General features: G+C 41.0%; 1 protein-coding gene across 1 annotated transcript in view; it reads left to right on the top strand.

Moving 5' to 3' along the window:
• VWA8 (von Willebrand factor A domain containing 8) overlaps positions 1–24,640 on the top strand; it is an 88,181-nt gene that overhangs the window by 49,593 nt on the left and 13,948 nt on the right. Inside the window, exons 27-37 of the mRNA XM_063304566.1 lie at positions 3,855–3,963; positions 5,580–5,718; positions 7,860–8,062; positions 12,728–12,844; positions 15,657–15,721; positions 15,802–15,927; positions 17,271–17,380; positions 18,273–18,427; positions 19,481–19,682; positions 20,791–20,872; positions 21,904–22,108. Coding sequence (XP_063160636.1) covers positions 3,855–3,963; positions 5,580–5,718; positions 7,860–8,062; positions 12,728–12,844; positions 15,657–15,721; positions 15,802–15,927; positions 17,271–17,380; positions 18,273–18,427; positions 19,481–19,682; positions 20,791–20,872; positions 21,904–22,108 — 1,513 coding nt within the window. The remainder of the gene's footprint in view (positions 1–3,854; positions 3,964–5,579; positions 5,719–7,859; positions 8,063–12,727; positions 12,845–15,656; positions 15,722–15,801; positions 15,928–17,270; positions 17,381–18,272; positions 18,428–19,480; positions 19,683–20,790; positions 20,873–21,903; positions 22,109–24,640) is intronic.

The raw sequence follows: 24,640 nt of genomic DNA, 5'->3' as shown, positions 1-24,640 counted from the left end.
CGAGTCATTGAAATTATTAGCAAAACTTTGCAATTCTGCAATTGTTAAGATTTGCTGAATGGTCATAATAAATTTATCCCGCCCAACTCAGCCTCTCAGTATTATACTATCCAATACAAAATGCGTCCAAGTCTCAGAAGTATGCAATCAAATAATTGGTGCTGAGAAAAACGGCCCACTCGAATCACTACTTACTGAAATAACATCTCGATAAGGTTTAGTGTCTTATGATTGCTGAATATTGATTTCAAGGAAATACTCAGCAAAAATTTAAGTAGTTTTAACAGTTTTTAAATTGGTTTGAAATAGTGGAACTCTGTCATCCCTCAAGATAAAGAGCATGATAAATTCTCCAGTTCTTCGGCAATAATTGCTTCTACCCTGGAGTATCTCTCTTAATTGCTCTTTTTAATAAAATAATTGCCCTTGGGCTTCCCTTTAGTATGATCCAAGGTCTGTTGATCTACTTCCATTCCACTGAGTGTCTTCCTGTATTTGAACACTTTTATGATCTTTGTCATGGAGGTGGATGTGAAGACAAATACCAAGGGTGGATAGTCATGAGTTTTTAATCAAATGGATAAATGAGTGCTGTAATTATTTTTCACTGTTGGTTGTGTCTACTGTGCCAAAGCCTTTCTATGGGAGATAAGTATTGTCAAGCTCTGGATTTGGGGATGGCACCTCCATGGTTCTTTCCCTGACTCCTACACTGTGTGGCCTCAACCAAAGAGATTCTAATCTGAGTTCTCTTCCACTTCTGGCCAGTGCTAGGAGTAACCTCCTTCCCTTTTGTCTCTTGACATGCCCACATGCTCTCTTAAAACAGAAGAGCTTGGGATGCTTGAGCTGATTACATCAGCCCCTGCATGGCTTAAGGTCAGCTGAGATTATGGGGTTGGAGATGCACATGTCTTTCTCCCCAGGGCCAACAACAGAGTTCAGAAATCCTTCCTCCTCTTCCTCTTGCCCAATCCTACAGGAGAAAGAGAGCACATGAGACCAGAACTAAGCTGTCCTTTGCTTGCCACTTCAGATGACATTGGGGTACAACCATACAAACAAAGCTCCTGCTTGCTGGCTTGCTCTGTGCTGTCTTTTGCTGGGCTGTGGATCGAAAGAGTAAGCTCTGGTGCAGATAAGGGAGACATGAGCCTACCTGACCTATTTTCCAGGCGTAAAGCATTATAGTTTCTCCCCTCATTCTTCTTCTATGAAACATTTCTTTATGAGGTTAATACGTAATACAGTGGCTCAGTGTGTGGAAAGCTTTGGGTTTCATTACAGTTTATGAAATATCGATAGCAGACAGTGAAGGACATGGTTTCCCGCTATAGGGTGTAAATTTTATTTCTCATTTCTATCTGCTGTCATGCATTTGAGAAGATCGGGTGGATTATGCCTTAATGATTCTCCATAGCAGTGCCAGCTGTTCAGAACAATCTGCCCCAATACGCAGTTGGCCCTGACACTGAAGTTGAAGCAGTTAAGACCTCGGTCTTTACCTGGTGTTTAGGTCAGGATGAGTAGAGTTTCCCAATTCGTGAGATGCAGTATGCTGTAATTTAGTCTCGATCCCCATGTAATTGTTTTGCTTTAGCGGTGTGTGTTATTTTTCCTTTGTGTTTTTGTTTAATGACTTGGTATGTCACCCAGACAATGAGAAGACGGGACACCCTGGAGAAGATGCTGATGCTAGGGAGAGTGGAGGGCAAAAGGAAGAGGGCCTGATCAAGGGCAAGGTGGATGGATGATATTATAGAGGTGACGGACTCGTCCCTGGGGGAGCTGGGGGTGTTGATGACCGACAGGAAGCTCTGGCGTGGGCTGGTCCATGAAGTCACGAAGAAGCGGAAGCAACTGAACAAATAAACAACAAAATGTCACCCAGAGTCACGGGGTCTAGGTCGGGCAGCCATATAAATGTTCCAATTTTTTTTTTAATGAAAATGAATTTAGAATTTAGGTACAGTCAGATAAAGTGTCTTTCCTTTCCTTCGTAAAAGGAGCAGGAGAGCACGCATCACATGCTTATAGACATTTTCTGATTGCTGTCCTAAGCAATAGGGTGTGATCCAGGGCACACCTCATACCTCATATTTATATGATCCAAATAGTTATTTAGATCCAATTAAGTAATGAAGCGGTCTGGCAACTGTGTGTATTTTTTCATTTTCCTTTATTAACATCCCTCTACGCTGGGCCAGATGTTGGAGTAAAAGGATGCATTGGCTCATTAGTAGATTCTAAGTAGCCTTGTTGCAATTTCTGAACATGCTGGATGACTTTCAGATCCTTTGGCTGTGAAACTGAAGGATAAAATAAGTCAGGAAAATGTAGATTCTTTTTCTAATATGAAAACAATAATGTATATTTTGATAGTTTGTTCTGGCCTCAAGAAAGGAAAATGAAGAGAGCAAGGTCTGAGTGAGCCAGTTGTGCTCTTCCTTGCCATCTACTATTGGTAAATGCTTCTTTATGTCAATCCAAAGATCCTGTTTATAATCCTAAATAACCATCCTTCAGTATCTTTACACTGCTGTGGCAACCATGACCTTACATGAGCCATTTTCTGGGTATAATCATTGAATACCAGCAAAATCGTCCTTTTCTGATGCCTATACAAAGCAAATTATTTTCGTCACAACAACATTTGGATTTCTATGGGCCACTCCCCAAATGTTTCAAACTCAGAGCCATTACTGTCTTCCTCCAACACTTTTACATCATTACTTACGTACAGATGCTCATTTCTCATACATCTATCTGCAGCAGTAGGGTAAAGAATGTCCACACTGACTGGGCAAAGCAGCAACTTGGTCTTTTGAGCTCATCTGTGTTCAAGTGTGATTAGTTACTGCTAAAGATGAAGAAACCTCGCACGGTTTCTCCATATATCTGCAGTAAGGAGCTCTTTATGCTGCTGTGTAAAAGACTCCTGGAATCTCAAACAACAGTGTGACTTATATGGAATTGTCTGCGTCCTGCCCAGTTTCCATGTTTAGTCCTGTGCAAGCATAATCTTCATCTGTTACCATTGAAGGCATTGAAGTTCAGAGAACTTTGGCTAGAAGTCTAGACTCCTGTTCCTTGACTTGTACATTTCTTTTCACACCGCTACCAAATTATAAGGACAACATTTGCAATCATTCCCTGCTCTCCAAAGTTAAAAATCCTTAAAAAGAGACTTCTTTTGGTCAAGTTTGAACTGTTGTTGTCATATAACATCACAGGAAGTAACAGCTTTAAAGTAGAAGTATTGAAAAACTCGATTAACCAATTCAGATTATGTCACAATCTAGGCAAAAGTGTGCCCCATCTATATACAACTCAACTCTAACGTTTTGTTCTGATTTGTATCTGAAGGCAGAAAATTCTCTTGAACGTGTGTGTTCCTGTAGACTCGATAATTAAGTAGAAATTATTAATGTATAAGAGCTAATATTAAAAACTAGTCGAGCTTGATGGGAATCATTACCACTATTTTTATCTGGTATCTGTGTATGATATTTCAGAACTCCAAATATTTAATTCCCCGATTCCTCAATTATATCTCTTCAAATGCTGTTTCACAAATGCCTTTATATTTTCTAAGAATCTAGCTGCTACAGTTTCTCCATTAAAGAGTTATTGCATCTGTCACACATAGTTTATGTTTCATGGACCATCTGAACCATTAAGCCTTTTTTCCTATTAAGCAAGCTTTGCAAGTGGAATTATATCCTGCAGAGTAGCATTGAAATCTTAAGACTGTGTTGTAACTGATTAAAATTACGTTAACAAGAGAAAACAAAAGTATTGTCAGCTCAGAGAAATGTGTACCAAATTAATAATAGTGATATTTTTCTGGTCAGATTGCCATTGCCGGGTCCAAAATTTATGGGCTACTGGAAAGTCAATCAGTTGGGGAATTCAGGACGAAGACTGTTGTGTCCTACTGAAACACACCGCTTAGATATAAAGGTCTGTGAGATTTGGTACAAGCTTATTATTGACCATAAGCCTGCATGTTTAGTCAGGGTTACGTATTTGCAGTTTGCACCCTCTGGAATCTTAAGGCCACAGAAGGCACGTAGCAAAAATGTGTACTTTAAAAAACGAATCATAAGAAATCCAGGCTGAATATGGGTGATGATTCAGATTAAAGAGACAAAATGAGGATTGCTAGATCACAAGTGATTATTATAGTAAAGAAATATACAGTGGTCTAAGGGTGGACAGTCCAAAATGGATGAGCTTAACCTGATTCTGAAACCCTGCAATGGCTGATACTAAAATGTGGCAGAATAGCTAAATTTCAAACACATGATTTTGGTTTATTTCATTTACATACTAAGGATGAGAAGCAGAGCAGATGGCTTCTGGGAAGCAAAGCACTCCCATTTCCATTTTTAATCCCTCCAAAACAGTGGCCCCAAATCACACTTTTTGTCCTGACTTTGCCACTTTGGGGTGAGTTTTAAAGGTAAGTACGTGGCTCCCATCTCTCCCCATAAAATCTCAATAAACCTCTGAAATGCTCCCAAATCAGTGTAAAAACTGAATTATGCCTTTTGGGGGCAGGAGGAGAGTGCCTTCCAGAGGCATTCTGCTCTCCTTCTCACCGATACCCCTCAGATTTGAACAAAATGGATCAATAAATCCAGCCTTTCACTTTCAAGTGATGTCAGTGTGTCACTAGATGGCTGTTTGCACCCCAATGGACACTCAGCTGAATTGTGTCCCCACTGTCCAGTGCTCAAATATTGCCCACTGCTGGGTTGTGAGAGTCTCCTTCCTTCCCTTCCCTTCCCTTCCCCCCTCCTTCCCTCCTGTCTATCTGCCTGCCTGCCTGCCTGCCTACCTACCTACCTATTCAATTTACATGGCTGCCCATCTCAAATTCATGACTTTGGGCAACCAACAGTTAACAATACTTTAAAACACGTAACTATAAAACAACATACATAATCAGCAGCCGAGGTTAAAAACAGAACAATCAACAACAAATCAACATAACCATTGCACAGGCTCTGCCCAAATCCAGATCCACAAGCTGAATGACCAAACCAATGACTTTAAGGCCTTACGGAAAGCCAGCAGGATCTAAGCTCACCAACACATTTACTTATTTATGAGATGCATACTCTACTCTTCCGCTAATGAGTGGCACTCAGGCTTAGCTACTCAACTAATAAGTATTGTTTCAAAAAAGGCACCGAACAGAAATTAGAATGGGCCAAAGATACCATAAAATAGCCACCAACCCAGCATGTCCACAGTTTCATCAGCCAAGATCTTGCCAGATGCCACCGGATCTTTTCACCCCTTTTGCACATGCTCATTGTACCCACATCATCATTTGAGCGCTTGCCATTGTAGTTGTTCATAATTTGTGTTCCAGATGTCAAGTCCTACATTAGGCTCCTTCAGCATTGCACCCATCAATTGGTCTTACAGACTAAGAGGATTCAGCAGTAGTTGTATTTCTTTGTGTAACCTACTTTGCAAGAGGTGCAGAAGCGTTTTGTTTTGTCAGGGTGCAAAATGACAGGCATCCCAGTTTGGGTTTAAGTACTTTTGCTATCCCTTTCTTTTAGGGTCCAATGTATTTAAATGTACAGGCATTCCCACTGGAGAGGCACGAAGCGAGAGCCTTGAGTTTTACAGAAGAACTGGCATTCTGGGCCCTGCCTTTGAACGAGGTTAACCTAGTGTGTGATATTGCTGTGTCACAAGGTAGAGTAAGCGCTTTGTTTCCCGGTAAATAAGTAATGATTGAGAAACTTTGCAGATATTTAAACAAATATCAGTATAAATTATTTTGCTTGCAAATTAAGTTAAGTCCCTGAAGAACGTCTTTTGCATGCTTGGATGCTGTTGTCCGTTAAGTATGAGTCTGATAGCACGCACTTCCCACTTAAATAGTTAATTGTGCTGGGCAGACACTCTGCAGAATAATCTGTATTTAGTCCCTACACTCTTGCTGTATGACTAATCCTTCCCCTTAGATAGAGAATCACCTAAAGGATAATCATAATTGCCTTGCATTCACAAGGAGTCTTCCAGATAGTTGTCAAAATTACGGTAATGAGTATTAAACTGGTATTGAATGATTCTCTGGTGGAAAATAGAATTTTGTATATCTGTTTTAGCGTATGGTAGCATTTACCTTCAGAAGTACAGTACCCCCTTCTAAATTGCTGTAATTCAGCTGAGGCCAGAGCTGTGGACTTTCTGAGTACAGAAAATTCAACCATTGAAAAATACAGGAGCCAACTGGTTGTCTGGCCAGTCTCATTATTACCTAGTTACATCAATGTGGTGTGAACTGCATTGACTCCTGATATGTTTCCAAATGCTATTCAAGATGCTGACGGTCATATATAAAACTGCATATGGCTTTCCAAGGTAGATTGTGCCCACCCAACCCACATGGTCAGAGGGCACTTGCTTAAGTTCACCCCCCAACTTGAGGTGCAGGAGGAGGGGGGTTTGATGATGGACATTCTCTGCGCAACAGCTTTCTTAGCCAAGGGATGGTGGCTTCCATGGCTTGTGAAAATGGCCTTCCAGAGGCTTGTAAAAATTTGGCTTTTCCAAAGACGCTTTGATAAATTAACTCCACGTGGAGCCATTGGTGCCTGGAAGGGTTTTATGAATGGTATTGATTGTTGTGTTAGTTGCTAATTGGACTGTATGTTGCCTAGAGCTCTTTGGACTGAGGTGGTAAATGAATCCCATAGATAAAAAAAATGATTGCATGAAACATCATTAACACTTTGCTGAAGGTTATGCAAATCTTGCTACACCATTCTGCAGCTCTTACAAATTATTCAGGCCATGTGCCTCATTTCTCCGATTTTGAATGTCTGGAATGGCTTACTTTTACGTCATTAAAATGGCTCCTTCTAGTCATGGGGAAAAGCAAAGCCCTCTGTTAGGCATTGGATTCTTCAATTTAGCAATATCTTTGGCCAGTTGATAGAGCACATCTGCTTTATTCACATACAGGTAGTCTTCACTTAACGACCACAACTGGGACCAGAATTTTGGTTGCTGAGTGAAGTGGTCATTAAGCGAGTCTGACCTGGTTTTACGAGCTTTTTTGCGGCAGTCGTTAAGCAAATCACAGCGGGCATTAAGGGAACCACATGGTCATTAGGCAAATCATGTGGTTCCCCATTGATTTTGCTTGCTGGAAGCTGGCCAGGAAGGTTGAAAATGGTGATCGCATGACCACGGGACACTGCGATAGTCATAAATGTGAACTGATTGCCAAGCACCCAAATCATGATCACATGAGCGTGGGGATGCTGCAATGGTCGTAAGTGTGAGGCCTGCTGATAAGTCGGGTTTTTTCAGCACCGTCTTAAGTCCAAACCATCACTAAATGAATGATGGTTGAGCGAGGACTACCTATATCTTACACATGTGTAAAGTGGGAGTTTACCTTACCCTGAAGGACATGGAGGGTGCAGATATGTATAGCCCTGAGCTTTTATCTCATTAAGTTCCTGAGATCATACTTAACCGAGCCCACAAACTTTTAGCATATATCTTCAGTAGTGAGATCCCTTCTGCGTGTCCACAGAGAAAGTTGTAATATTGTAAAGGATAGTAAATAAGAATGTTCTTTTCTCCATATATTTGCCCTCTGATTCTAACACATAAGATATACTGGAGAAAAGAAATGAGGAAAAACTTCTTTGTGTGGCGCTTCTCCATTCTGACTTCCAAGGTACCATACGTGAATCTAGAATGACAGATGACAGATGTGTTCTTGTCAATGAAATAATGATCTCTAATCATTACAGTTATGTTCTGATCTTGAACTTACTTGATCTACTCTGTTTTGTTTTTGCCCCATCCCATTAAAGAATACGAAGATGAAACTTCCCTTTACGTGGCAACCTGCAATCCAGTGTCTCTATATTTTATGAATATATCTAGTAAAAATGGATACTACATGGACCTCTATGACATCTTTCCACGAACACTTCGAGGCATGTGGCAACCTTTTGTCAGACTGGCACCCCTTGGTAATCCTCTCAGAGGTCAAGTAATTCTACATGAGGAGCAGGTAAAGAAAATATAACTGATTAGTCTAAGGTGGTGATCGAGAACTGAATCCATCCTATTTCACTGTTTCCCAGATGCTCTAGCTCATCCTAGTGCCAGCTTCCATTAATTGTAAAGGTCTTACCTGAAAAAAGAGATACTGAGTTAGGAAACGTGCTGATAAGGAATGCTAAGAGGGATTTGTGATACTATATTAGAATGCAGAATACAAGTAGATTTGTAATAAATTTCTGCAAACAAAGGTGGACAGGCATCTATTTGATTTATGTCCTTCCTTTCTTTGTACAAATCAAGGTGGCATACATAGTGCTCCCCCTTCCTATTTTCCTCACAGCAACAGACCTGTGAGTTGGGTTGGGGTGAGAGGCAGGGAGGGAGGGACTGGCCCAAAGTCACCCATCTGGCTTCTGTTCCTAAGGGAGGACTCGAACTCGGGGTGTCCCAAATTCTAGCCCAGCCTCTTAACTGCTACATCAGACTAGCTCTAGTCTCTCCTAGTTGGGGATCTCGAAAGGATTATATATATCTTTATATTTGGAACAATATGAATGGAGGGTTTCTTTCAGGGAAGAGGTAGGCAAACAAATTCATAATAGGCCTTTAGTTGATCTTTCCTCTCTTGCCCATATTATTTCCTCCAAGTCCCAACACCTTATCTGTTGCACCAAATTGGCCCTTTGAAAGAGGGATGGGCAGGATGGACTTTCTCAAGACGTGTGATATTGACAGGAGATATTCCCCATTTTATGGAAGCCCCATCCACCATGTCAGCCTTCAAGGTAGAACAGACTAGGAAATCAGAGTTATGAATACTAATACCGGTAGTCCTCACTTAACAACCATTCGTTTAGTGATGGTTCAGACTTACAATGATGCTGAAAAAACTGACTTACAACCAGTCCTCACACTTACAACTGTTGCAGGGTCCCCATGGTCACATGATCACAATTTGGGTGCTTGGCAACCAGTTCGCGTTTAAGACCATTGCAGCATCATGTGGTCATGTGATTGCCATTTTTTACCTTCCCGGCTGGCTTCTGGCAAGCAGAAGCAGTGGGGGACCATGTGGTTTGCTTAACAGCCACATTGATTCACTTAACGACCACCACAAAAAAGTCGTAAAATCGAGTCGTATTCACTTAATGACCGCTTTGCTTAGCAACTGAAATTCTGGTCCCAACTGTGGTGGTTAAGCAAGGACTACCTGTACTACTTTTATTATAAGGTTAAAAATAACAGAATCTTGCAAGTCTGAATGTGCTTCCCCTCTCCCTCCCTTTATCTTCAGGAGAACTTGGGAGGGTCATGTCTGAGACGCTTTCTCAAATTAGAGAACTCAGATTCCTTTTATCTGACCATTGTGATTGGTTGCATCCCTTCCTCCTGTTCCTCAAGATTATTCCCACTGCCCATTACATGCTGTGATGTTGACCACGTGTACTGTGAGAACTCATGGAGTGCAGCAGCTGTTCAGGAGCTCTCTGAAAATGATTGTTATTATTAATAAACTTCACGATTTGGACTAAAACATTTGTGGACATTTAGCTAAAGAGCAGCTTGTCTCATGGCAACCGCTGGTTTTCAACTTCCTTCCAAGCCTTCCCTGGCTGAAACCCAGAAATTGCTGTTATATCTATAGGTAGTTATTTTGGAATCAATATCACTTGTTTGAACAGGTGCTAGGAGCTATATATTACAGCTAAAGCTTAACCGCATCGCCTCTTCCTATGCATGCAGATCTGATAAGAAAATGTCGCCTTTGCAACCTTTTGTGCCCTTTATTGAGTGCCGTCTTTGGGGGCAGAGAGAACACACAATAATAGAACGTTCCACGTTTTGCATTGCTTAATGTTACATTTTGGGCTGCTGCAACACACTCTACATGGGGCTGCCTTTGACGACAAATTAGCCCAGAACACAGAGACCAGGCTGGTGGCAGGAAAAACCCACTATTGCAGAGTTTCACCTATTTTGGGTTTGCTGCAAAGTGCTGGTTGTTATTTGTAAAGCTTGGCGCAGCATGCCACCAGATTATATTACAACGGGTAGCATAAACTTTGGGGGTAAGTGAAGAAGAGGTGGGCTGTTGTTCCTGTTGACAGCAGCCTCATATCTACCAAGCTCCCTTACTAAATTTTCCAAAAACGTTGATAGATACTTCCTATTTCCATCTGTATTTCTATTTCATTTCTTGAAACGAAATGTGTTCTGAATATTCCAAAATGGGAACATCGAAACAATGCACCTTCATGAGGTTTTGAAGTCACAATAGAATGTAGACAAGATGAAGTCTTGCTTTGCAGGCTGTAACATGATCAGCTTTCCCCATATCCTGTTTGCCAGATGTGTTGGGTTCAAACTGCCATCATCCTCAAGCATCCGAGCTGTGAGGGCTCCCAGGGGTAGGATATCATCCAGTCCCTTCAGTTACTGGTTGCAGCCTTGAAATTGAATAAATAAATATGGCAGGAGCTCCGTTAAACGCCTCCAAGGGCACCAGGTTGGGGAAGTTGGTACTAGATCAATATCACCACCTCCCAAGTACATTTTCCTTGCCCTTTGCACTTTTATAGTTAATGGAAAATAAAAGGGAAGAGATAACAACCAGACTTCCCATCACAGGGTAAAAGCATCTCTGTCCTTGGAAAATTGATATGGCTTTGGAGGGGAGCCATTAAGCAGGTGAGGAGGACAGAAAAGCTGCTCTGCTTAAATATGCTCTTTCCTTCATCTTTTCTTCCTCCTCTGCATATTTTTTAAGTGCCCCCCTTGTCCAACAGCCCCTTCCCCCAGTTCAGCGTGAGCCCCCTTCCTTGAACGAACGTCCTCCACGAGAGGAAAACCTTGGCCGAGTGACAAAATGCAGCAAGGGGAAGCTATAAGGAGCTAAAAATAAAAGGGCTGCATCTCCAAAGAATGGTGGTTACATCTGTTGAGCATGTGGAATCCAAGGCACTGGGGACGAGAGGTCACCCAAAGGTTTCATTTCTCCCAGTAAAAAATAAACATAACCAAAACGGCACACTAGCGCGGCGTATCTTTCCCAGCTCTGCTGAAGGACTGCCAGAGCTGCAACTAGAAGTATTCACCGATGATGCAAAATTCTATTTTTATAGACAAACCAGTATGCCACCGGTCAGTAGTCTGTTCAGATGGGAGCCATTAACATCTGGAAGGGTGCAAAGGCGAACCCTGTTACCCAGAGCAGTTTTCCTCCTGAACTTAACGCTAAGCAAAAGAGGACAGCCACCTTTATAAAGCTTGGAACAATTCTTTTGTCTCCTGCCTTACGCTGTTGTGCACACAGATGCAGCGAGGAGGAGAAAAAAATTGGAAATCCTTGTAATTTTCTTCCTGAAGTTCCTTTATATAAAGAGGGGCTGTGTTACGGAAATGCTGCAACGTATTATTAAAATTCAGTAGGATGATCTTGCAAGTCTAATGTCAATAGTGATGTTGGAGCCAAAAAAGCTGTTTCTTTATTCGATCAAAATAATGACTGAATATCTGAGCAATGAACTGGATAATTAATGATGCACTAAGGGCCCTTGCCTGCCCCACAAGACTGCTGCATGAGTTTTTCTCCCGGATGGTACAGCTTTCAATGCAAAAAGAATTATTTCAGTGGAGGAACAGGCTGACCACTCCTCCCAGGGTGATGCAGACACATTTATCACTCAGCTGGGACTTCTCATCCCTAATTCACAGTTTGAATCTTTGGGAAACTGAATTGTCCAGTTCCTTTTTTAATTTTGTTTTGTTTTCTTGGACTTCTTTGTCAGATCGATGAAATTAAGAGTGTACAGTGTAATCTTGCCCTTCTCAAACTGAGTGAAAAAGAGAAGTGAAGGGTTTTAATTTAGCATAATGTGCTTGCAGAAAGGGCAGTTGCCCCTTGCGAAGTCTTATATACCAGTGCATGAGCTTCTGGATTCTCAGTGAAGCCTGCATGAGTTTTGGGTGGCTGGAAGTTGCACTTCATATCACCAGGGAGAGGAATATAGTGGTTGGAGTGACAGTGCAAAGTGGGTGAAGCCAAATGACCCATGAGCAGTGAATACAAGGCCATCTGGGGATTTGAATGTGTTTCTGGAGAGATTCTATTTTGCTTGCTTTCTCTCTTAACTGTGTAATGCCTATTATAGGCTTAGAGTATAAGCCTTTGCATATCTTCCCCCCTCAAAATGGTGGGAAATTGAAATTAGACAATGCAATCAGAAGGGGTTTCAGGAACACATCTGGGGCTGGCACATTGCCCACCATTTTTGATTTAAAGCTCCCCATAGGAATGTTGGGATGGGGACCAATTTGCTACAGGAAACCAGATATGTATTTTCCACACCAGGAGATAATGCCCTTTGGTGAACTCTGGACAAAGGCAAAATTTTGCCGAAGGGCCATCTCAGGGGGGAAATATGTAACTATTCACCCTAAATTCTGAAATACATTCTGCTTCTTTCAAGTGAAAAGGGTAATTGAGGCCATATACCAGTGCTTCTCAACTTTGGCAACTTTAAGACGTGTGGACTTCAACTCCGTGCTGCCTGGAGAATTCTGGGAGTTGAAGTCCACATATCTTAAAGTGGCCAAGTTTGAGAAACACTGCCATATACATTTGTACAGTCTTCCAAAGTATGTAGAGTTACCCTTTGCTATTTTTTTGTAGAATAACGTTGTTTTATTGCTGGACACAAACACTGGTGCCACACGCCGACTCTTACTGGCACCAGATACTCAAGAGTCTCCTAAAGGAGTATCCTGGTGGGGAGGCAAGCAGGAAGAGGTAAGTCAGGACTGAATGTTTTGGTCTACTTCAAGCCCTCTTATAGCTGTTTCCGGTCTAGCTTTTAAAAGTGGCAGCACATCTAAAGAAAGTTGTCTTCCATATTCCCAGAAAGGAAATGTGTTCCTCCTCGGTGGATGTGTTCAGGCATCATGACTAGACAACCATCACTTGCAGATGGCTGAATTCAAATTCCTGCACTAAGCAAGGTTGGACTCAGTGGTTAAATGGCTCTTCTAACCCTTGGATTCTATGGCTCTTTGAAAACTCACCTCATAATGTATTTGAACATTTTTTAAGGCAGCCCAAGGCCACATTATTTTTTTGCTGCAGGAAGAAACATAGCTGCTATTTTAGACCATTAGTATAGTTCTGTAAAAAAAATTGCCCTCTTTTGAATTTTCTGAATTTTTATAGATCTTAAAGACCCAGGTTTTCTGCTTGTTTGGTTTGTTTCAGAAACAAACTCATCCAGTATGTGACATGCCAGTGTGAAAAAATGATTGCCCTCTTAGTCCGATCAGTTTGACTTAAAGGGATTAATTGATGCCTGTGGGGTGAATACCTTCATTAAACAATCAGGACTGATTTTATTAAGTTCTGGGAATGCACCAGTCCACAGTCAGAGACATAATCTGAAAACAGAGAAGATCTGAGACAATAATGAATCTTCTCAAGAAGAATGGCAATTGTGCAAACATCACAGCATAGCATTAAAAATGTTCAGGAAGTTACAAAGAACCCCAGAGCAGCATCCAGCAATCTGTAGGTCACTCTTGCCTTAGCTAAAAATCAGTGTTCATGACTCCGCCATCAGAAAAACATTGGGTAAAAATGGGATTCGTAGTAAGTAGGAAAGTGGGAGCCACTGCTCATTAAGAAAAACTATTGATGCTCATCTTCAAAAAGCACCTCCAGACTTCTGAAAGATTGTGCTATGGACAGATGAATCAGAAGTGGAAATTTTCAGGTTATGTGGGAGGTGTTATTATTGGAGATATTAACAAATCAGCATGCCTCGTTCTTGCATATGTATGAGTTGTTCTAGGATGCAGACTTTCTATGTGCAAGGAAGCTGCTTGTTGCAGCTCCCACTTCCTCTCTCCTTCCTCCTCCTTCCACCAACGGAGGAGGCAGCAAGCATGCTGCTTTCTCTCCCTCCATTATGGCCACATGCTTGGGCCTTGAAGAAGGATTTTTCCCATCTTCTCCATGCAGCTCTTAGCAGCTATTAGGGCTAAGAGTTCATTAAGTTTAGGGAACAGAAGAAACAAAGCATCTTCATTGTTCCACCAAAGATGGATGTAACTGAACCAAGAATAAAATCAGTAAGACTCTTTTTACTTTTAAACCTACTTTGTCTAAGTGTGTAATTCTTTATGCTTGGGAGGGCTGAGTGTGTAAGATCAATAACCTGTATTTCTCTGATGTGCTCATTACAACTATTTAAGATAATTTTCTTTTTCTGTGCGCAGCTTCTCTGCTGCGTTAAGCTCTTCTCCATTCAGTGGTCCTAGCTGTCCACTAATGGCTTCAGTTATGTCTGCAGAAACCAAACTTCATACCAGCTGTCAAGCATGGAGATGGTTAGAGACCCCTTGATGCCTGGACCTGGACATCTTGCCATGGTTGAAGGACATACACATTCTTCTTTGTATCAGAAAAAATCTACAGGATGAAACTGGGCAGTCTGTGCATAAACTGAGGCTGAAGTGCAAGTGCATCATACAGCAAGACTGTAATCTCAAGGATGCAAGACTTGCTGTATGTACAGGAGAATGGATGAAGAAGAACAAAGTCATTGTTTAGGAAGAGCCAACTCCCAGTCCAGTCCTCAACCCCAACCACACCTGTGATGTGACCTGAAATCAAGTAGTTCTGGCTGAATAACTCTCAAATGTTACTGACTTGAAGCAGTTTGCTACGAAGAATGGGCCAAAACAGATCACCAATTACAGACCGGTTAATGAATCTAAGGGGGCGATTACTTATTCACATTGGCATATCTCCTGTTGGATGAATTCATTTATGAAATCATTGGAAACAGCTCCAAAATGTGGTGGTGTTTGTTTACTCCGCGCAAACCCTTTGTATAGCAGGAGGACCTACAGTACATAAAGTTAGTTACACAGGCCTGCCACTCCATCTTCACTCTTATTTCTTCAACTTCAACCCCGCTAAGAGAGCATAGCTTAAGTTATTTGCACAGATACGTTGTTAAATATTTGCTCATTGTTTGGACGGGCTGTGGGTCCACAGCAATGAACAGTGAATATAATGAGAAGTTTATAGGGGTCTCAAAAGATTGGTTTGAGGAATCATATTTGCCTCCAGCTTGTTCAGCACTTATTCGGTACAGGTATTATATATCTAGTTATTAAACATCTGTAATAATGGAGTTATTATATGTCCACTGTATAATAGTCAGTACAGAAGCTTGTTGAAATTTGAATGATACAAATTGAGTGCGCCCTTCTGGAAAATTGAGTTACATGCTGGGATGATATAGCTGCAGTCTGATAAAATGGGGGCCATTTTCCCCTACAGTACAATCGTATGCAGTCGAGTGGGTTGCCACGTAACATTTTATGTAACCAGAAAACAGGGATCAACATTGGCATTTCTGGAAATGGATCCCCACCCCACCCCATGTTAGATCTCTAAGGATCTCTTCCTGCAACAGCCAAGTATCCAGTGGTAACGAATGCGAGGAAGCAGGGGTTTTAAAGCTTTAGTGAATCTGGCAATTTGGCAGAAGAGTTAAAGTTGATGATCTTGTCTTTTCCTCCTCCCCCCCCCCCCACCCCAGAAGACAAGTCACAAAATGTGCAAAGAATTTTCACATAAGAACTGGCTGGTTTTCTACAAAGAGGAAGGGTAAGGATGAGTTCCTTATTTTCTTTGCTAACAGAGGCATTCCATGTCCTGAGCCTAATTTTTAGCATTTTATCTTTCAGGAGCCACCTTACTGTCCTCGATGTCCTGGAGGGCAAGGCACACACCATCTCCTTGCCAATCAGTCTCAAGTCTGTCTTTTTAGTGGCTGAAGACCAGTGGCTCCTGATGGAAAATAAAACCAACCAGTAGGATCAACGTTCTAATACAGATGCTTATACATAATCTATTTATAAACTTAGATACAGGATACAGGTGGTTTTCCCATACCTACATTTCTACAGAAAAATATTTCTTTGCAAGCTCTGGGGGAAAAAAAATGCTCTGCCTCTTCCTTTAGCAAGCCTTTTGGCATGACTCAGCCAAAGCCAAGCATTTCTACGGTCCTGCTGGTGTTGACAGATGATTTACCCATTTGATTTACTCCATTTCATTGAAATTAGTGAGATGGTAAAAGGCACTAAATGTGGACTGTGAACATTAAGTCCCCAATAAAGCATGTGGAAATAATCTGTATGAAGGACTCAAACGATTGCAGTTACAGCAAGAAGAGAATCTATCTGTGTTTCTACATTAACTTTAAAACTAGAGAATTCCCTTTTATACCGAAAGAAACATAACTTTTTTTTCCCTTTTTTCGTTCCTTTTGATTATTTCTTTTTGTGGCTCCCTTCAGGTGAGAATAAGGAACAGTGGCAGGGAGTAATTGTATCATCAGCCTGTCTGGGCATGAGCAGAGGGATACTGGGGATAATTACAGGTAGTCCTCACTTAATTACCACAATTGGTATCAGAATTTTGGTTATTAAGCAAATCTGACCGGATTTTATGACCTTTTTTTGCGGTGGTTGTTAAGCAAATCACTGCAGGCATTAAGTGAACCACGTGGTTGTTAAGCAAATCACATGGTTCCCCACTGATTTTCCTTGCCAGAAGCCAGCCAGGAAGGTCAAAAATGGCAATCACATGACCATGGGGCACTGCAATGGTCATTGTGATCACATGACAGTAGGGATGCTGCAACAGTCATAAGTGTGAGGACTGGTTGTAAGTCATTTTTTCAGCACTGTTGTAAGTCTGAACCATCACTAAATGAATGGTTGTTAAGCAAGGACTACCTGTATGCTCCTCCAATATCCTGTGTTCTCTTATTAACTTTATTTATACCATTTATGTACTGTTTCAGTCTAGATCAGTGTTTCTCAACCTTGGCGACTTTAAGATGTGTGGACTTCAACTGCCAAAATTCCCCACCCAGCACGTCATCAAGGTTGAAAAAACTAAATGGAGTGTTCTCGTGCACTTGGTAAAAGATTTAGGTTTACCAGATTTTTGACGCAGACACCATCTACGTGAAGCCTGTGGGCAAGGTCATCTGGCAGCAAGGGGGGCAGCATCATCAGTATGCTGATGATACCCAGTTGCACATCGCCACCCCAGATGTTTATGGTGCCTTAAACTCCCTGGAAGAAAGACAGGATATTAAATTTGGCTAATTTAAATAACATAGATAATTCCTCGTGATTTCCAGGAAGTACCTGTTGACTAAGCCAATGCATCTGGAAGTGGAAGAGACTGGAACAAGCCAATTACATGCATTGACCGAGGAACCAGTGGAAACTGGATTTGGGCTATCAACAAGTATGGAATTTAAAACCGAATTGTCAGCATCTTTGGGGCTATTATTGTTTGCTTTGTCTGTATAATTATGAGAGCTGTAAGGAGACGTCAGTTCAGAGGATAGATTTGCTGAACTCAGAGTATTTTCAGATGGGCAACTCCCCTATTCCCTCTGTGACAGTTTTACATGTATGTGGTTAAAAAAGACAGAAGAAGCTGTGAAAAAAAAAGGGAGGGTAGCAAATGGAAATAACAACTTTCCAGCTTGCCTGAAAATCCCTAAATGAGATGAGGTGTTGTCACCCTAAAAGCATAACCAAGTAGCAACATTCAAGTGCTTCAAGCAGATAGGCTTGTCAAAACTCTTTGCTGTAATTTGCCAGGGGAAAAAAAACCATCGAAAAGATCAAATACACTTTGAAAGGTGGGCTTTATTAAATATTATATTAAGAAACAAGAGAAATGCAGGCCAACGCTTTGAAAAATGGACTACTAGTACCTACCTCACCAATCTAAGCAGAGAGGTTGATATTAGGAACATAATGGAGATGTTGTCAGTACACAGCACTCTTTGACAGACTGAGAGATGGGCTGAAGAGAACCTACTCCTTTTGAATTATAATTTCTATGGAGCTGAACAAGGCGACTATTAAGTACCTTGTTTTGCTAATCACAAAATTGCACATGGAGAGGAATGCCCATTTCGCACCTCTTGAGATAGGAGGACTAATTTTAAAAAAAGCTGAAGGTAGTCTCCATCATAAAATCTGTTTGAGAAATTTCAAGAGAACTCCTTCAAGCCCAGTTTGCTCCTGAACCATAAATAACCTGACCCACCAGCCCACTGCTTGCCTTGATTTATGCTTTCAATGAACACATGTTTTGTGTTTGTTTGCTTTGCTCTTCTGCCTAGTTTTTGAACCTTACGTGCCCCAGGCTGTTTCTCAGGATCCATTGTCTTCTGAGAACTTAAGCCGAGCCATTGAGCAGAAAATCAGTTCACCCAATCGAATGTTCTCTAACCAGCAAGATTATGCAACTCTGGTGGTTGGATTCCCAGACCTCATGGTAGGCTTTTAAAATTATTTTTATTTATTTTAATTTTGAAAGTTCTGCATCCATGATTATGTCCTAACCAAGCTTTCCCCAAACTGGGATCCTTTAGACATCTTGAATTTCTACATTGTGCCTGCCCTGACCAATCAGTTGGAAGAGCAAATTGCCAAGGATGTGTCATTTAGCCAGGTTATAAAATCTGGACAAGCTGTAGGGCATCCTAAAATCCTTAAGAAATGCATTCATGAACTGCAGGCAGGAATGTATTTAATCTGTTAATAAAAAGAATGGTCCCCTCCCTCCCTCCCTCTCTCTCTCTCTCTCTTTCTCTCTCTCTCGTTTTTGACATATACCTAATTGCTATCCCCTTCCAACATTTGAGATTTTTCACCCTTGTAACAGAAAACTTTCATTCTTGGCATCATTTACAAGTAGAAGCAACCCAATCAAATTTTGTTCTGACGCTGCTCAGGGATTTTGAAAGATCGGTGAGCTCAGGGATTTATCACTGCATGAAATACCAAAGAACTTCAGGGCTAGCATGAAAATCACTTTCTGGGCCCTGTCTCACCAGGCTTCAGGAGATGCTATTTGGGATGTGGTATCTAAGGGCCACCAACCTCCTGGAGCCACTATGGAATGCAACCATTCAGTCCATAAACCAGAAGTTAGCAGCAAATTACCTTGGCAGGTGAACAATGCAGAACAGCCTTAATTGTAATTCTGAGCTTCTGTATATAAAAGCTTAGATTTCATTAAGTCACTCCTGTGAACTGCTTAGGGAGTGCTGAAGTTCTGGTTGGGGTGCAAGATCTTCTCCACCATCCACCAGCTTCTTCTTTGAACTGATTCTGGATGCCTTCTGGATATCGCTTAACCTTCTAGCATCTTTCATTCCTTCATCATCTAAATAGCTTCTCTCTTTTAGAGTCTGGAGGTTTTCAATTATTTATTTATTTATTTATTGAATTTCTATCACTGCCCATCTCCCCCAAAGAGAAGATTTCATTTGCTTTTAATGGGACACATGTCATTTAACCGTACTGTGCATGTTGTGTACTACAGTCACCCAATGAGGTTTACAGCTGGAAGAGAGGGTCCCCCCTGGGCAGTCGACAGTTTTCACCTGCTGATCCACTTTATTACGGAAAACGTAGCAAACGTGGAGTGGCAAAACAAACCAATTGTGTGGCTCTTGCTGCTGCTAATCAAGTAGTGAGGATTTTAGCCCCTGGAGACGTGCCTCTGAAGGAGCTATATCCTAAAGGTAACACAACCTCTGATTTTCTTATAAGCTACATTCCTCAAGTCTCATATAAGTGAAAATGCTAACGTTTCTTCTTCCTCCTGCTATTTCCATCCTGTATGCCGGTGTTCCTCAACCTTGGCAACTTGAAGACCTGTGGACTTCAACTCCCAGAATTCCCCAGCCAGCCATGGTCTTCAAGTTGCCAAGGTTGAGGAACACCGCTGTATACTACCAAGTAAAATGCATAGAACTGAGCTGTAAAATTTCTTACAGAAATTAGAAGAGGTTAGAAGGATCCTTTGAAACCAAACGTGTTCTAAATTAGGCAAGGATCTAATCAATTTTTGTGTGTCATGACTGCTTTGAGTTTAGGGTCGCCTTCCCTTTGGATGCATAGCAAAGTGTGTGCATGATATAATAGTATAATGATATAATAATAATGCATAAGAAGGCTGTGAATTCTGTACTTAGCCCCATTCATTGAACATGTTCTATTTCGACTGAAAGAGAAAATGTCTTTTGCATAGACTTATTATCACCTTCCACATTCACCAATTATTTCTTATCTAAATGCTGGTGCACTTTAGTCCTCTATTTCAAAGGCACATCTATAAACCCTGATGCTGAAAAGATGAGTCATTTGTCTTTTGTAGTTTCCATTTCAATGTACTTAAGGATTAGAGGCATCTGTGGTAATGAAGGGGAAATCCAGTGTTCAGAGCTATTGGAACAGAGTGCTTGTGCTCTAAAAGAGCTGAACTGAAGGTGGGGAGAGGAACCTTGAACTCATTTATCTCAGTGTATCTCTCTGGCATTCTCTTTTTCTAGGGCTGTTAAAAATGTTCTTTAAATGCGTTCTCAGCCTAGTGTTCCTTAGGAGTTGTTTCAGGTGATTGCAGCCACACCTGATTAACTTTTATTCATGTTTATTTATATTTCAGCATTCAACTGAATAAATACCTGTCTTATTTCCCTACTTTAAATGTCTTACTGTAAAGATAATTTGAGTTATTATTGTAATTTCTAGTACCTCATCTGATAAAATATTTTAGTACGTTATAAAGATGTGATTTATCAGGGTAATTAATTTGGATTACAAATTCTCTCCAAACATTTCTGTTTGCAGATGTTACTCCTCCCCAAACTGCTGGATACTTGGAAATTACAGATCATACAACTAAGAAGATTAAATATATTCCTATTCCCAGGTAACTGTATTATGTAAAATGTCTCACATCAACTGTTGGGATCAGAGGTCCAATGGAAAAACATTGCTTAGGGTTTTCACAACCTTTGTAGACAGTGTAGGAAGACAACTGTGTTAATCTATGGTAGCAAAAAATCAGAAGGTGCTACCAGATTCCTTCTGATTTTCCACAATTATGCTAATATATATCAACGGTCTTTCAACCCTACTCAGAAATAACTTACTGAAGAGAACAATGGAGCCCCAAGTTTTTAGTTAGAGATGTGAAGAAGGTATCTTATCATCATCTTACTGTAGAAAGAAAATAATATCTGTTACATTTGGTATTGGATTTACTGGAAACCCACATTCTTCTAGAGCTGTATGGAAGGGTTTCAAGACATAATCCAGCCTGAATCAATCTATGCTTTCTTTTTGTAGATCACAGTAGGGTTGAGGGAAGGCTGAGAATCCAAAACTTTCTTACTTGAGATTTTTTCCAGCTCTCTAAAGTCCCAGCAAATAAACTTTTACATATAAACTTCTCTCAGATTGTCGTTCCTGGGACTGAGAAAGGCAGAAGCAGTGGACTCCAGCTGTGGTTGAGATATCAAGCTATCAGTGCTTGTCCAAAAATGGGAGTAGGTAAACAGAGAAATCCAGAAGATCTGCATTCAAAACAGAAAGTGGTCATGATACTTAATGGGTAACTGACCTAGCCACTGTTCCTGTGATTCTCCCAAATACAAGCCCACTTTTTGTTCTGCATTCTTTGGAGAAAGAGCAAGCTAAAGATGATCTCCTCCTCCTCCGTTACTGCAGTCATGCAAAATACATCCATAAATATAAATAATAGTAGTCCAAACTAGGCCAGTAAAGATAAGTTGATGTCAACATATTCTTAAAAGTTTGCTAGAATCAGAAGTCTTTATACTGCTTTCATCTTCTTCAAAGTTTAGCAGCATTTTAGATTAACCGTAAGTAGTGATTATCTAAAAGTGGTACCTGTGGTTGTAGTATTGCTACAATTTATGAGCTTGTTTTGGTTTTCAGATCAACGAATCTGTCTCCATACACATCCTGGCTATCAATGATTTCAGACACTGATGCCTTGTTGGCTTCACTAGGGAAAAATGGAGTGGTGACTGTAGACTTGGGGGGCAGTATCAGACTCTGGGAAACCAGTCTAGAAAGTCTTGAAAAATCACTCCAGGAATGGAGAACCATGATTGGACAAGAGGATGGCAGGCCTGTGCAGGTAAGATGAAGCATTTTGAAGATTTGAGACTCCTAGTGTTTTGTTTGGAGAGTAAAGCAGAGGAGGTAAGAAGTTCCTGGGACTGAATTTTTTCAGAGGAGAAGAGAACATCAGTCCTTATAGTTGGTAGTCATTATGAAGATCTCAGGTAAGTCAAGCCTGGTTTAAGTGGAAGTCATAATGACTGCCAGCCACAAGGATTCAGACCTGAATGGTGTCTTCCTCAAACTCTAGGGTGAAAGCAACAGATAACAGAAGTTTAGCACACAGAAATAACATGTCTTCTGCCCCTTCTGTGTCTAGAGCAGCATTTCTGTGTGCTAAACTTCTGTTATCTGTTGCTTTCACCCTAGAGTTTGAGGAAGACACCATTCAGGTCTGAATTCAGATCTGGTACCTTAAACCCACCCAGATCAGGAAGGAAGGGAGGAAGGAAGGAAGGAAGGAAAGGAAGGAAGGAAGGAAGGAAGGAAGGAAGGAAGGAAGGGAGGGAGGGAGGGAAAGAAAAGAAAAAAGAAAAGAAAAAAGAAAAGAAAAGAAAGACCCATTCCCTCTGAAGGGAAGGCTCTCTCACCCCATTTTAGACTCAGTAACATTTTCTGAGGTAATTGTTTCTTAGAGAACAACCTCCCTTCAACATTATTTAGACCTGATAGGGTGTTTGTAAACAAGGATGCAGAAAGTAAGCAAGCTTTCCATGGATCATCTCTCCTAAGCCAGACTTGCCTTGTGTGTGATGTTTTATGTTTATCGGAGCTTGTTTAACTGCTTGCATGTTCTTGCTTTTGGAGTCACTGAATGTCTTTCATAGGTCATGAGAAAAAAGGAAAATTTCTGGTAGCCTCTCATGTTTGTTAGTTGGTCTGTTCAGTCCCTTCTCCTGGCAAGAGAGTAGCATCAGCACCATCTGCTGGTCGGAAAGTAGCACTTTAGATGCAGCTGTAGTTCTTAAAATTGTAGTTTCTAAGGGGTGAGATGGAGAATCAGCAGAGAAGATTTTCAGGAAGGAGAAGGTATACAAGCAAGAATTTTCTTTTCTCAAAATTGCAGAAATTCCTGAAGGCAAGGTATATATTTGGAAGGTAGCTAGAGGATTGTTCGATAGTACACCATGCAGTCATGGTTTCCCCTAGTTTCATATCCATAATTACAATAAACTAAAGTAAAAAAGCAAAGTTCGTATGGTTTACAAAGAGTAAATAAAAATCCTACGTGCATGCCGGTCAGGCATTTTCTCCTAATTGGGTGGAAAAAACGCTTGAAGGACTTTGGCCCAGCAAATCTTTTGACAAATGGGAGGACTATTTGGAATATCATCAATTGCAGCATATTCTTGACCGGCATACTCTAGTAAAGGCAAATTCATTCATAACTCTACAGAAATTAGGCTGTGTGTAATCCTCTCCTAATAACTTCTTATCTTCCTGCCTGACGTTGTTATCTGTGGTGGATTACTTGGAAATGTCAAGGTTTAAAATAATGAGAAAATGGTTTGTACTGTTATATATTTGCAAAGCTCTCATTGCAAGGTGATTCCAGTCCTTATTCTGTATCTGCGGAAAACAGAGTGACTGCAAAGACAATGAAACTTGTCCACCTTTTCATAGAAAATGGATGTGTATAAGTCACTGACAGTTCATCTTGGTTGCTCTCAAGCAATGAGAAAGAATTCTAACAACATGGATAGTGTCACCCTCAGGAAGGAATCACTGATAACAGATTCATGGGTGTTTCTGGGAAGGAAGCAAGACAATTGCATAATGTAGAGTTTCTCAAAGTTTGTAACACTGTGTCCCCCCAACACTAAATGTCCAACCTCCCTCGTGAATAGAACTAGATGATAAATTAAAAAATACGTAATCAATGAAAATGCTGTGATTGGCGGATGGTTTTGACCCACGGGTTTAGCCATCTCTTGAAGGTAGCTCCAAGCTTCGCACCCCACTACACCAGTACAGGCTCACTGCTGTGGGGCATCTAGTATGGGGTGTCACAAAAGTCAAAATGGCAGCTATGACCCACAGTCATAGCCCCACTCCCTTTTATGTGTGTCATGACACACACAAAAAGGGGTCAGAGTCTGATTGCACAAAGGACCATCTTGACTTTTTTGACACCCCTTCCCTGGTGGACATCCCTGCACTGTTGTTTTCCCAGATAAACAGGAGTGAGCTGAGAGCTTTGCCTACATTAGCCCGATCAGCTTTAAAAAAAAAATGTGACCCACCCACTCCATGTCGTAAAGATATCCCCCAACAGGTCATGACCCACAACTTAGGAACTTCAGGAAGAATGTAGAGTTTGCTTGGAAGCACCCCTGATCTAGTAAAGTGACTGAAGTATAGGAATTTTATTTTGATTCAGTCTTTACATATTATTTGCTCCTTTATGTCTCATGAATTTTTGAAAATGTCAAATTCAATCAATTCTCCTGCTGGTGATGTCGCTTCTTAGGAACTAGTTTCTAACTCATACTTCTATAAAAAAAACATTTTTCCAGTTCATTCTTCTTTTCAGATGATTTCTCCTAGG

Source organism: Candoia aspera, chromosome 5, assembly GCF_035149785.1.
Source record: "Candoia aspera isolate rCanAsp1 chromosome 5, rCanAsp1.hap2, whole genome shotgun sequence".
Taxonomy (NCBI): Eukaryota; Metazoa; Chordata; class Lepidosauria; order Squamata; family Boidae; genus Candoia; species Candoia aspera.
This window is presented reverse-complemented; position numbering and strand designations above follow the sequence as displayed.